Source organism: Heterodontus francisci, chromosome 2 (genome assembly GCF_036365525.1).
Source record: "Heterodontus francisci isolate sHetFra1 chromosome 2, sHetFra1.hap1, whole genome shotgun sequence".
NCBI lineage: Eukaryota > Metazoa > Chordata > Chondrichthyes > Heterodontiformes > Heterodontidae > Heterodontus > Heterodontus francisci.
Genome location: NC_090372.1, coordinates 211,631,157 through 211,645,060, shown reverse-complemented (window position 1 = coordinate 211,645,060; position 13,904 = coordinate 211,631,157). Strand labels below are relative to the sequence as shown.

The 13,904-nt window shown below is 45.6% G+C and overlaps 1 protein-coding gene across 3 annotated transcripts in view; it reads left to right on the top strand.

The window, feature by feature from the left end:
• The window catches only part of mindy4 (MINDY lysine 48 deubiquitinase 4), a 305,544-nt gene that overhangs the window by 30,268 nt on the left and 261,372 nt on the right, over positions 1-13,904 (top strand). For all 3 annotated transcript variants that reach the window (XM_068015668.1, XM_068015679.1, XM_068015689.1), the window contains 2 exons: positions 1,294-1,570; positions 4,827-5,320. In XM_068015668.1, coding sequence (XP_067871769.1) covers positions 1,294-1,570; positions 4,827-5,320 — 771 coding nt within the window. The remainder of the gene's footprint in view (positions 1-1,293; positions 1,571-4,826; positions 5,321-13,904) is intronic.

The window sequence follows — 13,904 nt, the reverse complement described above, 5'->3', positions numbered from 1 at the left end:
CGCTACCATATGGAGTAGTTGAGGCCAATAGCATAGATGCATTTTAGGGGAAGTTAGATGAATACATAAGGGAGAAAGGAATCGAAGGATATGTTGATAGAGTGAGATGAAGTAGGATGGGGGGAGGCTTGTGTAGAACATAAACATCGGTATGGACCATTTGGGCCAAATGGCCTGTTTCTGTACATTCTGTGTAAGTCATGAGGCTGACGATGGTGGATGAGATTCACACAGCACTGTTGAAATATATTTCATCCTGTGGTAGAGCTGCTGCATTTGACAATTTTCTGTAAAACTGGCTAAATTAGGGCTCCTGTTACTTGATTACAGGATGTTCATGTAGCAGGAGTCATGGCATAAGGGGCTACCTACCAGCTCCCTGTATCAGTCTCCCCACAACCTCCCAAATTAATGTTGCAATTTCAGAAACTAGAGTGGGGAAGGGAATTTATGTAGCCGTAGTGTTGATTATGATATTTTTAACATTTTTTTTTGTGGATGTGGGCATCACCAGCATTTATTGCACATCCCTAATTGCCCTTGAACTGTGGGTCTGGAGTCACATGTAGGCCAGACCAGGTAAGGACGGCAGATCTCCTTCCCTAAAGGGTATTAGTAAACCAGATGAGTTTTACAACAATCGACACTTTAAATTAGCTTTTAATTCCAGATTTATTAAATAAAATGTACTCTTATGTACAAATTCCTTGGTGGGATTCAAACCCATTTCCCCAGAGCATTAGCCAGGGCTCTGGATTACTAGTATAATGACATTACCGCGACGCCACTGCCTCCTGACTGCCAGTTCAATTGCCATCCCTTCAGTGAGGATGTTGCCAAGGTATCAGCAGGTCAAAAGCATCCTGTTTCATTTGAATCACTCTAATCCTATGACTTCAAACATAATATAACACATATATTATCCAGATTCACTCTGATACCATAAACCCCATAGTGTGTAAGCAATCAGTAGTGATTATACAGCAATTGATGAATTACTGAAAAACACACTAGTAAGTAATGTTATGTATGGATATCACAAACCCAACTCACTGTATCTCTATCTCGTTTTAATATATGAACTTGGCTTTGGCAACCTCCAAATCATTAAAAGAACTATTCATTCATCGCATGATACAGCACAGAAGGAGCCCATTCGTGCCTGTGCTGGCTCTTTGAAAGAGCCATCCAATTAGTTGCACTCTCTGCTCTCTCCCCATAGTTATGGGTCATTAGTGTAACGTTGCATAGTTTAGTCATTACCAGGTAACCACGATTCTATTCACTTCCTAGGTTCCCTAATGATTCAGCTGGTTTGGCATCTATGCCTGTACCACCTTCAAAGACTCTACAAAGTTCGCTCAAGAAGAAGGATAGGTCTCCAGGTAGGAATGGGTGCTCTTCAAGTGGTGAACCGGGACTTCTTCCTGCTAACCTCCTTTCATCAGATTCTTCCAGGGCTGGCATGTTTCCTGTGGAAGCCAGAGGAACAAATATGGAGTCACAGAGGACACGATCCGGTCGCATAGTACGTGGCATGATGTCTGGTCCACTCTGCACAGTACAGGAGGTAGGTAGTTACTTGATCACTCGTTGACATCCTACCAATATCCCAAGTGGATTCCAGAATGCGACTAAATTACATTTGCCTCCCTCCTTGCATTATTCTTCTTCTCTCTTGAGGGCACCGACTTGCTGTACAGCACAATTCCACCAGGACTGGAAGGCCTTCAGTCATTTGTCCAAATAAAGAAAAGGCTTACATTTTTATATGCCTCTTTTACCGCCATAGCATGCCTCGAAGCTTTACAGCCAACGGAGTACCTTTGAAATATAGTCACAATTGAAATGTGGGAAACGTGGTAGCCAGATCTGCACAGCAAGCTCCAACAAACAACAGTGTGATAACTAGATAATCTGTTTATTCAGTGTTGTTGGTTGAGTGATTAATATTGACTAGGATACTGGGAAGAACTCCTCTGCTCTTTTTTGCAGTAGGTCCATGGGATCTTTTATGTTCAGTTGATAGAGAAGACAGGGCCTCAGTTAAGTCACATCTGAAAGGCAGTGCCTCTGACAGTTCAGCACTCCCTCAGTACTGCATTGTCGTGTCAGCCAAGATTTTTGTGCTCAGGTTTCTGGAGTGGACTTGAACCCACAACCTTCTGATTTGGAGGTGGGGGTGCTACCCACTGAGCCACGGCTGATACCCAAAATTCTGTTTATCTGCGTTGGTCATTTGTCCATAGCTCAGTGCCTGGCATACATTGGCCACAATGCTTGCTATATAGGAGCAGTAAATCTGCTACCCTTTTTTTTCATTTTCAGCTCCTTGAAGCTCAGCTGTGAAATTCCTCTTTTCAATTCTTTTCTGCTCTTCATAATCATCAACACAGCAACAAAATCTCAGGAACTTGCAATCCCTGAGAAGTCAATTTCATTTGTAGGTTGTGACATCGACGAAAGGCATTGACCTGTGTTTTTTTCAAAGTTTAAAGGGCAGATTCACACCCTCTATGTCCGGGTTCCTATTTAAAGAAGGGACTTTGGGTGAGGTATTGGAGAGCTGATGTTTCATGCAACTGTAACTAAGAAAGAGGTCAGGAAGGGAGAAAACCGGTGAAGGTTATCAGGAAAGAAAACCAAAAATACGTCCCAAGGAATTGCTCGGGGCTAAAACCACCAAGGTTCTTGTACTTCTCCTTTTATCATCCTGGTAATCTCAGTTAGAGAGGATAGTGAATGACTAGTGTGGTAAACTCATGTACAATAGAGCTGCACTTTTCTGATTGGGATGGGCCACTTTGTTGAGGCACAGTTGAGAGTGCTTTACTTTCTGTCTAGCCATTGCTGAAACTAACCCAGAAATACTTGATCCTGAGACCTGGTGCCTGAATTAGTTGTTTGATTCTCCAGTACTAACATTGCTCACCTTAATGAACGTGTAAATCTCCAGACCCAGTAACAAACACTGCAACATCTGTGTGGAGACTGCAGCGCTGGAGTAGACGAAACCTTGTACTCTGTAACCCAGGCCTTGATTAGACTAATCCTCGCATGCTGTAACCCAGGCCTGGAGTAGACTAAACCTCGTACTCTCTAACCCAGGCCTTGATTAGACTAATCCTCGCATGCTGTAACCTGGACCTGGAGTAGACGAATCCTCGTGCGCTGTAACCTAGGCCTGGAGTAGACTAATCCTCGTACGTTTTAACGCAGGCCTGGAGTAGATTAACCCCCATATGCTATAACCTGGGCCTGGAGTAGACTAACCCTTGCAAGCTCTAACCCTCGCACACTATAACTTGGGCCTGGAGTAGACTAACCCTTGCAAGCTCTAACCCAGGCCTTAGTAGATTAACCCTCGCACGCTATAACTTGGGCCTGGAGTAGATTAATCCTCTCGCAGGCTCTAAGCCAAGCCTGGAGTAGACTAACCCTCTCGCACGCTGTAAGCTGAGCCTGGAGTAGACTAACCCTCTCGCATGTTCCTACCTGGGCCTGGAGTAGACTAACCCTGTCGCATGCTCTAACCTGGACCTGGAATGGATTAATCCTCGTGTGCTGTAACCTAGGCCTGGAGTAGACTAATCCTCGTACGTTTTAATGCAGACCTGGAGTAGATTAACCCCCTTATGCTATAACCTGGGCCTGGAGTAGACTAACCCTTGCAAGCTCTAACCCTCGCACACTATAACTTGGGCCTGGAGTAGACTAACCCTTGCAAGCTCTAACCCAGGCCTTAGTAGATTAACCCTCGCACGCTATAACTTGGGCCTGGAGTAGATTAATCCTCTCGCAGGCTCTAAGCCAAGCCTGGAGTAGACTAACCCTCTCGCATGCTCTAAGCTGAGCCTGGAGTAGACTAACCCTCTCGCACGCTGTAAGCTGAGCCTGGAGTAGACTAACCCTCTCGCATGTTCCTACCTGGGCCTGGAGTAGACTAACCCTGTCGCATGCTCTAAGTCAAGCCTGGGGTAGACTAATCCTCTCGCATGCTCTAAGCTGAGCCTGGAGTAGACTAACCGTCTTGCACGCTCTAAGCCGAGCCTGGAGTAGACTAACCCTCTCACGCCTTCTAACCAGGCCCTGGAGTAGACTAACCCTCTCGCATGTTCCTACCCGGGCTTGGAGTAGACTAACCCTGTTGCATGCTCCTACCTGGGCCTGGAGTAGACTAACCCTCTCGCACCTTCTAACCTGGGCCTGGAGTAGACTAACCCTCATGCATGCTCCTACCCGGGCCTGGAGTAGACTAACCCTCTTGCACGCTCTAACCTGGGCCTGGAGTAGACTAACCCTCTTGCACGCTCTAACCTGGGCCTGGAGTAGACTAACCCTCTTGCACGCTCTAACCTGGGCCTGGAGTAGACTAACCCTCTTGCACGCTCTAACCTGGGCCTGGAGTAGATTAACCCTCTTGCACGCTCTAACCTGGGCCTGGAGTAGATTAATCCTCTTGCACGCTCTAACCTGGGCCTGGAGTAGACTAACCCTCTTGCACGCTCTAACCTGGGCCTGGAGTAGACTAACCCTCTTGCACGCTCTAACCTGGGCCTGGAGTAGACTAACCATCTTGCACGCTCTAACCTGGGCCTGGAGTAGACTAACCCTCTTGCACGCTCTAACCTGGGCCTGGAGTAGACTAACCCTCTTGCTCGCTCTAACCTGGGCCTGGAGTAGACTAACCCTCTTGCACGCTCTGACCTGGGCCTGGAGTAGACTAACCCTCTTGCACGCTCTAACCTGGGCCTGGAGTAGACTAACCCTCTTGCACATTATGCTTTGAATGATCTTTTCTGATGACTTTTTCCAATGTTGTGCAGGATTCCTCCAAAAAGCGCCTGATTAAACGGGCCTCTGGATCTAGCCTGTCTTTGCATACAATCGAGAGCGACATTGACAGCGGCTCCTTTTTGAAGGGTTACGTGCGACAGGTGGGCACCTCGTGCGAAAGTGCTGCCGGCTCTGACTGGCTTCCTGCCACCGGCACGCTGATGGTGGATAACACGACAGACGGCACAGCCAATCAGGATTACCCACAGAAGAAGCCTCCCTGCCTTTTTCCAGGCAGCCGCAGTAGTCAGAAGCCTCAAGATTTCAGATGGTTCCACGAGGCAGCGGATGACCTTGGCACAGAAAGGCTACCAGAGAGAGAAAGGGGGCAGACCCCGAGCGGACAGGAGAAAAAACTGCCGTCTAACCTCAACGTTAACTTGCCTGAAAAGAGCAGGAAGGTGAAGTTTGCTCCAGACTGCATGAATATTGAGTATGAGGCAAGAGAAAGTGATGTTAAGATGACAGAAGATCTACATTCCAGGTATGCAGCTGCTTCTCTCGTATTGTTTTGTCTGTTGGTAGATGAATCTATAAGCGTGGATTTGCTTGATGATTAATGAACCGGGCAAGGGGTGGTTCCCAGGTTTGATCCCTTATTTGAGGTGATCTCACCTGCGAAAAAAGTGGATACAAACACCAGACCTGTAGCTCCCCCTGGCTAAGGAGTAGAAAAACTTGCAAGAAGTATCTGCTCATCAACCCTATCCTGTACTGATTCCTAGAACATGTGTGTACGCTTGTACTGAGACCAGTAGCAGTCCCCACTGCCATATTTAAAGATCACATAATTTAGCACAGACCATGTTATAGACCTGGAACTTCCCTGGTCCTTATCAGCTGGTTCTTCATTGGTAGTGAACCCAACAGCTGTCCTGTTAGTGAGTCCAGTTGTGGGTTTATGGATGACTTTCACTGATTGTTCACGGTTGATGCGTTGTTTTACATGTCCTTAGTAGCTATGAGGTTCCAACCTTGGCTCAGTGGTTTCTTTTTAATTCTTTCATGGGATGTGAGCATTGTTGGCTAGGCCAGCGTTTGTTGCTCCCTCCTAACTATCCTTGAGGAGGTGGTGGTGAACTGCCTTCTTGAATCACTGCAGTTCTTGGGGTGTAGGTATACCCACAGTACTGTTGGGGAGTTCCAGGTTTTTGACCCAGCGACAGTGAAGGAACGACTATATAGTTCCAAGTCAGGATGGAGTGTGGCTTGGAGGGAATCTTGCAGGTGGTGGTGTTCCCATGAATATGCTGCCCTTTTCCTTCTAGGTGTTGAGGTCATGGGTTTGGAAGGTGCTGTGAAAGGAGCCTTGGTGAGTTGCTACAGTGCATCTTGTAGATGATGCACACTGCTGCCACTGTGCATCGGTGGTGGAGGGAGTGAATGTTGAAGGTGGTGGATGAGCTGCCAGTCAAGTGGGCTGTTTTGTCCTGGATGGTGTCGAGCTTCTTGAGTTGGAGCTGCACCCATCCAGGCAAGCAGAGAGTATTCCATCACGCTCCTGACTTGTGCCTTGTAGATGGTGGACAGGCTTTGGGGAGACCGAAGGTGATTTACTCGCTGCAGAATTCCTAGCCTCTGACCTGCTCTTGTAGCCACAGTATTTATGTAGCTGGTCCAGTTCAGTTTCTGGTCAATGGTAACCCCCAGGATGCTGATAGTGGGGGATTCAGCAATGGTAATGCCATTGAATGTCAAGGGGAGATGGTTAGATTCTGTCTTGTTTGAGATGGTCATTGCCTGGCACATGTGTGGCGCAAATGCTACTTGCCACTTATCAGCCCAAGCTTGAATGTTGTCCAGGTCTTGCTGAATATGGACATGGGCTTTTTCTGTATCTGAGCAGCTGTAATCATCAGCGAACATCCCCACTTCTGACCTTATGATGGAGGGAAGGTCAAGCAGCTGAAGATGGTTGGACCTAGGACACTACCCTAAGGAACTCCGGCGGTTATGTCCTGGGGCTGAGATGATTGACCTCCAACCACAACCATCTTCCTTTGTGCTGGGTATGACTCCAACCAGCAGAGAGTTTTCCCCGATTCCCACTGTCTTCAATTTTGCTAGGGCTCCTTGATGCCACACTCGGTCAGATGCTGCCTTTATGTCAAGGGCAGTCACTCTCACCTCACTTCTTGAATTCAGCTCTTTTGTCCATGTTTGGACCAAGGCTGTAATGAATTCAGGAGCTGAGTGACCCTGGCGGAACCCAAACTGAGCATCGGTGAGTATTTTGTTGCTGAGTAGGTGCCGCTTGATAGCACTGTCGCCAACACCTTCCATCATTTTGCTGATGATTGAGAGTAGACTGATAGGGCAATAATAGGCTGGATTGGATTTGTCCTGCTTTTTGTGGGTATCACTAGCCTCTGAATCAGAAAGCTGTGGGAAGTCCCACTCCAGAGACTTGAGCACATAATCCGGGCTGACCCTCCATGCACTACTGACGCAGTGCTGCACTGTCGGGGGTGCTGTCTTTCAGATGAAATGTTAAACTGACTCCCCATCTTCCCCCTTGGGTGGATGTGCAAGGTCCCATGGTCACTATTTCGATGAAGAGCAGGGTAGTCCTGCCCAATATTTATCCCTCACCATAAACAGATTCTTTGCTCATTATCTCATTGTTGTCTCTGGGACCTTGCTGTGCGTGTATTGGCTGCTGCGTTTACCTACATTACAGCAAAGAATTTAGTTGGAGGTAAAGCTGTGGTCAGAATTCTTTTTCCCTCATTGGAGTTTATCTGCTTGCTTTCCCTGCGCTTGGTTCGTACCTGATCAATATTGAGGTGTTGCTGTTTGTCTGAAGGTGAAATTTAAACAAATTCAGTGCAGCGTCACACATCAATTTCCATGCTTTTTAAAAAAAGTGAGGGGAAAGTGTGTTGTTTTAATGTGCAGCAGGCACAGTGATGTGTGATGTGCAACGATTTGATGTTTGGGTTTTAATCTCCTGCAGATTTCCAAGATCCAATTGCATTTTTATTGTAAAGGAATTCCATTCACTTGTAATTCTTCACCAGGCCATTGGAGGGAGTGCTGATCGCAAAGATGCTAAAACATAATGTTCGAACTGAATGCAGGTTTCACCTTGTTCAAAATACTCTTCAATGCTACTTAATTTTACAGCAAAGGAAATGTCTTTTCTCTGGGTGAAATGTTATGTTAAACTTACATAGAACCTTAGTTAGACCACGCTTGGAATACTGTGCACAGTTCTACTTTCCATGTTAGGAAAAAAAGAATATAGAAGCATTGGCGAAGGTGCAAAGGAGATTAACAAGGTGTTAGCGAAACTGAGGGGTTATAACTATCAGGAAAGATTGAAATGGCTGCTGCTTTTTTCTACTGAGGGGTGACCTGATTGTCTTTAAATTTATGAAGTGGTTCAGTAGGGTAGATATCTCCACTTGTCGGGAGACCGTAAATATAAAATAGTCACTAATAAATCCAATAGGGAATTCAGCAGAAAGTTCTTTATCCAGGGAGTGGCGAGAATGCGGAGCTCGCTACCACATCGTTAGTGTGCCCACCCTGGTTCCCTGCCAAAGCTAAATGCGCAATGTAACCCCACTGTAAATAGACCATATGTTATTGGCATTGCGTGTGAGAAACAGCACAAAGAGGAATCCCTGAAGTGCGTCCAGAAGACTCTGATCAGTCAAGAGTGACCTGATGATTGTACTTCTCGAGTCCAATATAGTTTGAAGGCTTTCAGTGGCGAGGTCACTGTGACACTAGTTGGCATGTGTTTAAGTCACGTTGGACTGCACGAGGACCCATTGTTTGTGGTAGAAGGGAAAAAGTGGTGCCCTCGAAATGTGGTCTGATGTTTGCACTGCAGTGTGCAGTTATGCAGTTATACAACAATTTTGGTTAAAGTAATCACAGTGTTTGAAATTTTACTCTTAACTGCTTCTCAAATGTTGGCTGTTTTCCCCCCCCCCCCCATCCCTTACCCCCTTCTGGTCTACCCCTCTATTTAAGTTTCCTGGAGCACACACCACTTGCTGCTGGGGGATGTCTACGATATCTGCATTGCTCTGAATCTGGCCTCTTGTCCATTCTCCACTTCCTTTGCTCCACAAGGCCATAAGTTCTGAAGTTCCCTTCTTGAACCCCTCTGTCTCTCTATCTGTCTCACCTTCTTTAAATTACTCCTTAAAACCTACCTTTTTTTGTTCGTGGGATGTGGGTGTCTCTGGCAAGACCAGCATTTATTGCCCATCTCTAAATGCCCTGGAAAAGGTGGTGGTGAGCTGCCTTCTTGAACCACTGCAGTGCTGTTAGGAAGGAGGTTCCAAGATTTTGACCCAGCGATAGCGAAGGAACGGTGATATAGTTCCAAGTCAGGATGGTGTGTAGCTTGGAGTGGAACTTGCAGGTGGTGGCGTTCCCATTGCATCTTCCGCCTTTGTCCTTCTAGGTGGTAGAGGTCGCGGGTTTGGAAGGTGCTGTCGAAGGAGCCTTGGTGAGTTGCTGCAGTGCAACTTGGGGATGGTACACACTGCTGCCACTGTGCATTGATGGTGATGGGAGTGAATGTTTAGGGTAACTAAGCTTTTGTACATCTGTGTTAATATCTCCTTTATGTGGCTCAGTATCAGATTTTGTTTCATAATGCTCCTGTGAAGCACCTTGAGTTGTTTTAATAGGTTAAAGGCGCATTATAAATGTCAGTTGTTGTTGCCTATCCCGTTCCTTCTGAGCAGCAATTTTATATCACCCTTCATGTAGGAGAATGATCTGGGAGCTTTAACGAGGGGGAGGAAGAGGAGGCTGAGCTGGAGACAGGAAAGTTTTTTGGGAGGGGAGGTGGAAACTTAACTCAGGATCAGAGTGAGGTTTCAGAGAGTCCTTTAGAGGAAGGGAGAGAGACAGCATGGCAAAGTGCACGAATGTGATGACCTGAAAGAGCAGTCTCTTGAGAGCTGCAATGGCAGGAACGGGCAACCAGAAGTGAGTTTGAGTCTAAAGGGAGGATGATGCAGGTTGGTACATACCCATGATCTAATTAAATGGCAGAACAGGCTCAAGGGACTGAATGGTCTACTCCTGTTCCTATGTTTCTAAGAAAATGATTCAGACAGGCTGGGGTGAAATTGAGAAGGGATTTGCAAATGAGGACAATTTCCTCCCTCCACATTCCAATCCAAATCAGTGGGTAGGGACTCAGGATGACAAGCTTGGACTGTTGGATATGACCGTGTTTTAATTGCTGCGGTTTGTTACTTGGCCACTGTGTGGCAGTGTGTCCTGTGTTGTGACATTGGCTGCATATTCAATATTACTCAGAGGTTTATTGAAAGGAGAGCATCAATGAATAGGTTTTTGCTGGGGCCGCGTAGGCTGTGCTTACTGCTGAAATTATTGGTCCTCAAATTCACTGCTTAGGCTCGCACATAGAATTACAATAGAAATGACTACATTCAGCCCAACCAGTCCGTGTTGTTTATCCTCTCACGAGCGGTAGTCATGATCCCACAAGCCTGCCCTGCTCCCATATCCCTTTATTATCCTTTCCCTCAACCACCTAACCTATTTTTAAAAGTTTCAGTCGCTAACTCCAAGAGTGAATTCCACAACCTCAAAACCCTTAATCTTATACTTATATCCCCTTGTTGTAGACCCTTCAATCATTGGAAACAGTCTTTTTCCATCTACTCTGTCCCAACCCGTCATAATTTCAAACATCTCTACCCAGACACCTGTAATCTTCACTCTTCTGGTGAAGTGAAGGACTGCTCCAACTTTGAGTTTTTCTCTGTACTTGTATACCAAGCAGTGAAACTGTACCTTACCCTCTTTGTCTCCGTGCACTTCCTATAGTGTGGATCCCTAATATGGTGGTGTACTGCAGTGATTACCCATAGCTGCACTGTGTTGGTGGCTGCTTCGAACAGGGAGGTTCCATGAAAATTGAGGGCAGACCAATCCTTTCAATTTCCCACCACGCGTTCTAGGTTGAAAACAGCCACTCTCTTTCCTCTCCCCTCATTGGAAGCCTTGTTTTATTAATAGTGGTAGCATTCATCACAGGATGTGGGTGTCAGTGGCAAGGCCGGCATTTATTATCCACCCACAACTACCCTTGAGTAGGGTGGTAAGCTGCCTTTTCAGAGGGCAGTTAAGAGTCAACCACATTGCTGTGGGTCTGGAATCAAATATAGGCCAGACCAGGTAAGGACAGTAGATTTTCATCCTTAAAGGAAGAAATCGGTAGTTTCATGGCCGCTATTAATGATGCTAACTTTTTTTAAATTCCAGATTTATTCAATTAACTGAACTTAAATTCCCCAGCTGCTATGGTGGGATTTGAACTCATATCTCCAGAACATTAGTCCAGGCCACTGAATTGCTAGTCCAGTAACATAATCGCTATGCTACCGCTCCCCCAATTCAGCTCCTTGTGCCTGTGCTGGCTCTGACAGCTATCCAAGTAGTCTGACTGCCCCCCTGCTCTTTCCCCATAGGTCTACAAACTTTTTTTTATTCATTCATGGGATGTGGGCATCTCTGGCTAGGTCAGCATTTATTGCCCATCCCTAATTGCCTCATTTTAAGTATATATCCAAAACCCCTTTGAAAGTTACTATTGAATCTGCTTCCACTGCCCTTTCAAGCAGTGTATTCCGGATTGCAACAGCTCATTGTGTATTTTTTAAAAAATTCTCATCTCTTCTGGTTCTTTTGCCACTTAAATTTGTGTTCTCTAGTCATTGTCTTTTTTACCACTGGAAGCAGTTTTTTCTTATTTACTCATCAAAACTCTTACATGTAACTCTGTTATATCTGATAACTCAGTTATATGATTTCTGAAGTTCAACAACTTTATATATAACGCCTTTTAATGTAATAAAATGTCCTAACACACTTCACAGGGGCGTTGTCAAACAAAATTTGACACTGAGCAGCATAAGGTAATAGTAGGGCAGGTAACTGAAAGCTTGGTCAAATGTTTTAAGGAGTGGCTCAAAGGAGGAGAGAGAGGTAGAGGGATTTAGGGAGAGAATTCCAGAACCTGGGGCCTCAGCAGTTGAAGGCACAGTCGCCAACAGTGAAGCAATTGAAATCGGGATGTGCCAGAGGCCAGAATTGGAGAAGTACATATATTGGAGGTTTATAGGACTGGAGGAAAATCACAGATAGGGAGTGGTGAGGCCCATGAGGTATTTGAGCACAAGGACAAGATTTTTGAAGTTAAGATGTTGCTTAACTGGGAGCCAGTGTAGGTCAGCAAGCACTGTGGTGATGTGTGAATTGGATTGGTGTACGTTAGGATATAGGCTGCAAAGTGTAAAGGGGGAACATGAGAGACTGGGCAGAATTGTGTGGAATATTCAACTCTGGAGGTAATAAATACATGGTTGTTGGATTTCAGCAGCATATGAGCTGAGGCAGGAGTTGAGTTGGGCGATGTTACAGTGGTGGAAATAGGCAGTGTTAGTGATGGCATGGATATGTGATCAGAAGCTCACCTCAGGGTCAAATATGACACCAAGTTTGTGAAAATTCTGCAGTTCAGCTTGAAAAGGGGTATTAGTAATTGGTAGGGGTGTTGTAAGAGGAAAGGGCAGTGCTTCTAGAAGGATGACTATAATAACTGGTTGGATGTAGTAATGGAGAGTCGCTGTAACCCAGGCGAGGAGGGAAGAGACTGCAGCTAATCTTTGTCAGGATTTATTGCGTGTTACTGGTCTGGGTCAGCTAGCAGAGAGATGTACTGCAGCTCTCCACAGGACAGTATGTTTAGAATTCCTGACAGTCTAAGATCAGTTGATAATATAATTACCATTTTCTCGCAATAAAAAGCCCAAACAAAATCCAGCAATATCCTGATAATGGATAGCAGTCTTGCCTTTTTACCCTAACTCTTAACTGGTTAATTAAACTTATCTTGCTTCAACTTCCCTCCACCCACCGTGTGTCTTTCAGATTCCCATAGTTACTTTAAATTTATTTTCATCTTGCTTTGACGTCCCTGTGTAACTCTGGAGAAATGAATCTGTTGCAACTTTAATTCAACACACACGCACACACGGGGACAGTATTATAGTGGTTATGTTAGTATGCCAGATGCTGGGCTAATGATCTAATAGAATGAGAGTTCAAATCCCACCCTGTGAATTTTAAGAATTTGAATGCAGTTGAAAAAGCTGGTATCGGTAAAAGTGACCACAAAGTTGTCAGATCATCATAAAAACCCTGCTTGTTCGCTAATGCCTTTTTTAAGGAAAGGAAATTGCCCATTCCTTTCCAGTCTGACCTACATGAGATTAACAGTCAGGCTTTGACATAAACTTTCAAACTTCAAATAAATTAAATTGCTTTGTTAAACCGACAGCTGCCTGGCAGTGGCAGTTACCTGTCCATCAGCTGAAAGTAGTTGGTTCAATAGGTGTTAATTACTGTCGCAGCTAGCTAGTGATACATCAGAGGCTCTATAAAGGCAGTCAGGTTTTCAAACTGCATGGAGTAAGGGGTGCATGGAGCGGAGACTTTTCCTGTGTGAGATAAAGTCAGAGTGTGAAGTTGGGAATTTGCTTTATGTGGGAATTCAGTGCAGAGGAGGAAAGAGGAATTGATGTGTGACATTCCAACACATAAGGTAAGTGGTTGGTGAACATTTTCTCTTTTTTTTTCTCTCTTATCTAAATTAAAGAATTTTAATTGGGGTTCTTCTTCTTCTTCTTTGGCCTCCTTGTCTCGAGAGACGATGGGTAAGCGCCTGCAGGTGGTCAGTGGTTTGTAGAGCAGCGCCTGGAGTGGCTATAAAGGCCAATACTAGAGTGACAGACTCTTCCACAGATGCTGCAGATAAAATTGGTTGTCAGGACTGTTTCGCAGTTGGCTTTCCCCTTGCGCTTCTGTCTTTTTTCCTGCCAACTGCTAAGTCTCTTCGACTCGCCACACTTTAGCCCCGCCTTTCTGGCTGCCCGCCAGCTCTGGTGATCGCTGGCAGCTGACTCCCACGACTTGTGATCAATGTTACAGGACTTCATGTCGCGTTTGCAGACGTCTTTAAAGCGGAGACATGGACGGCCGGTGGGGCTGATACCAGTGGCGAGCTC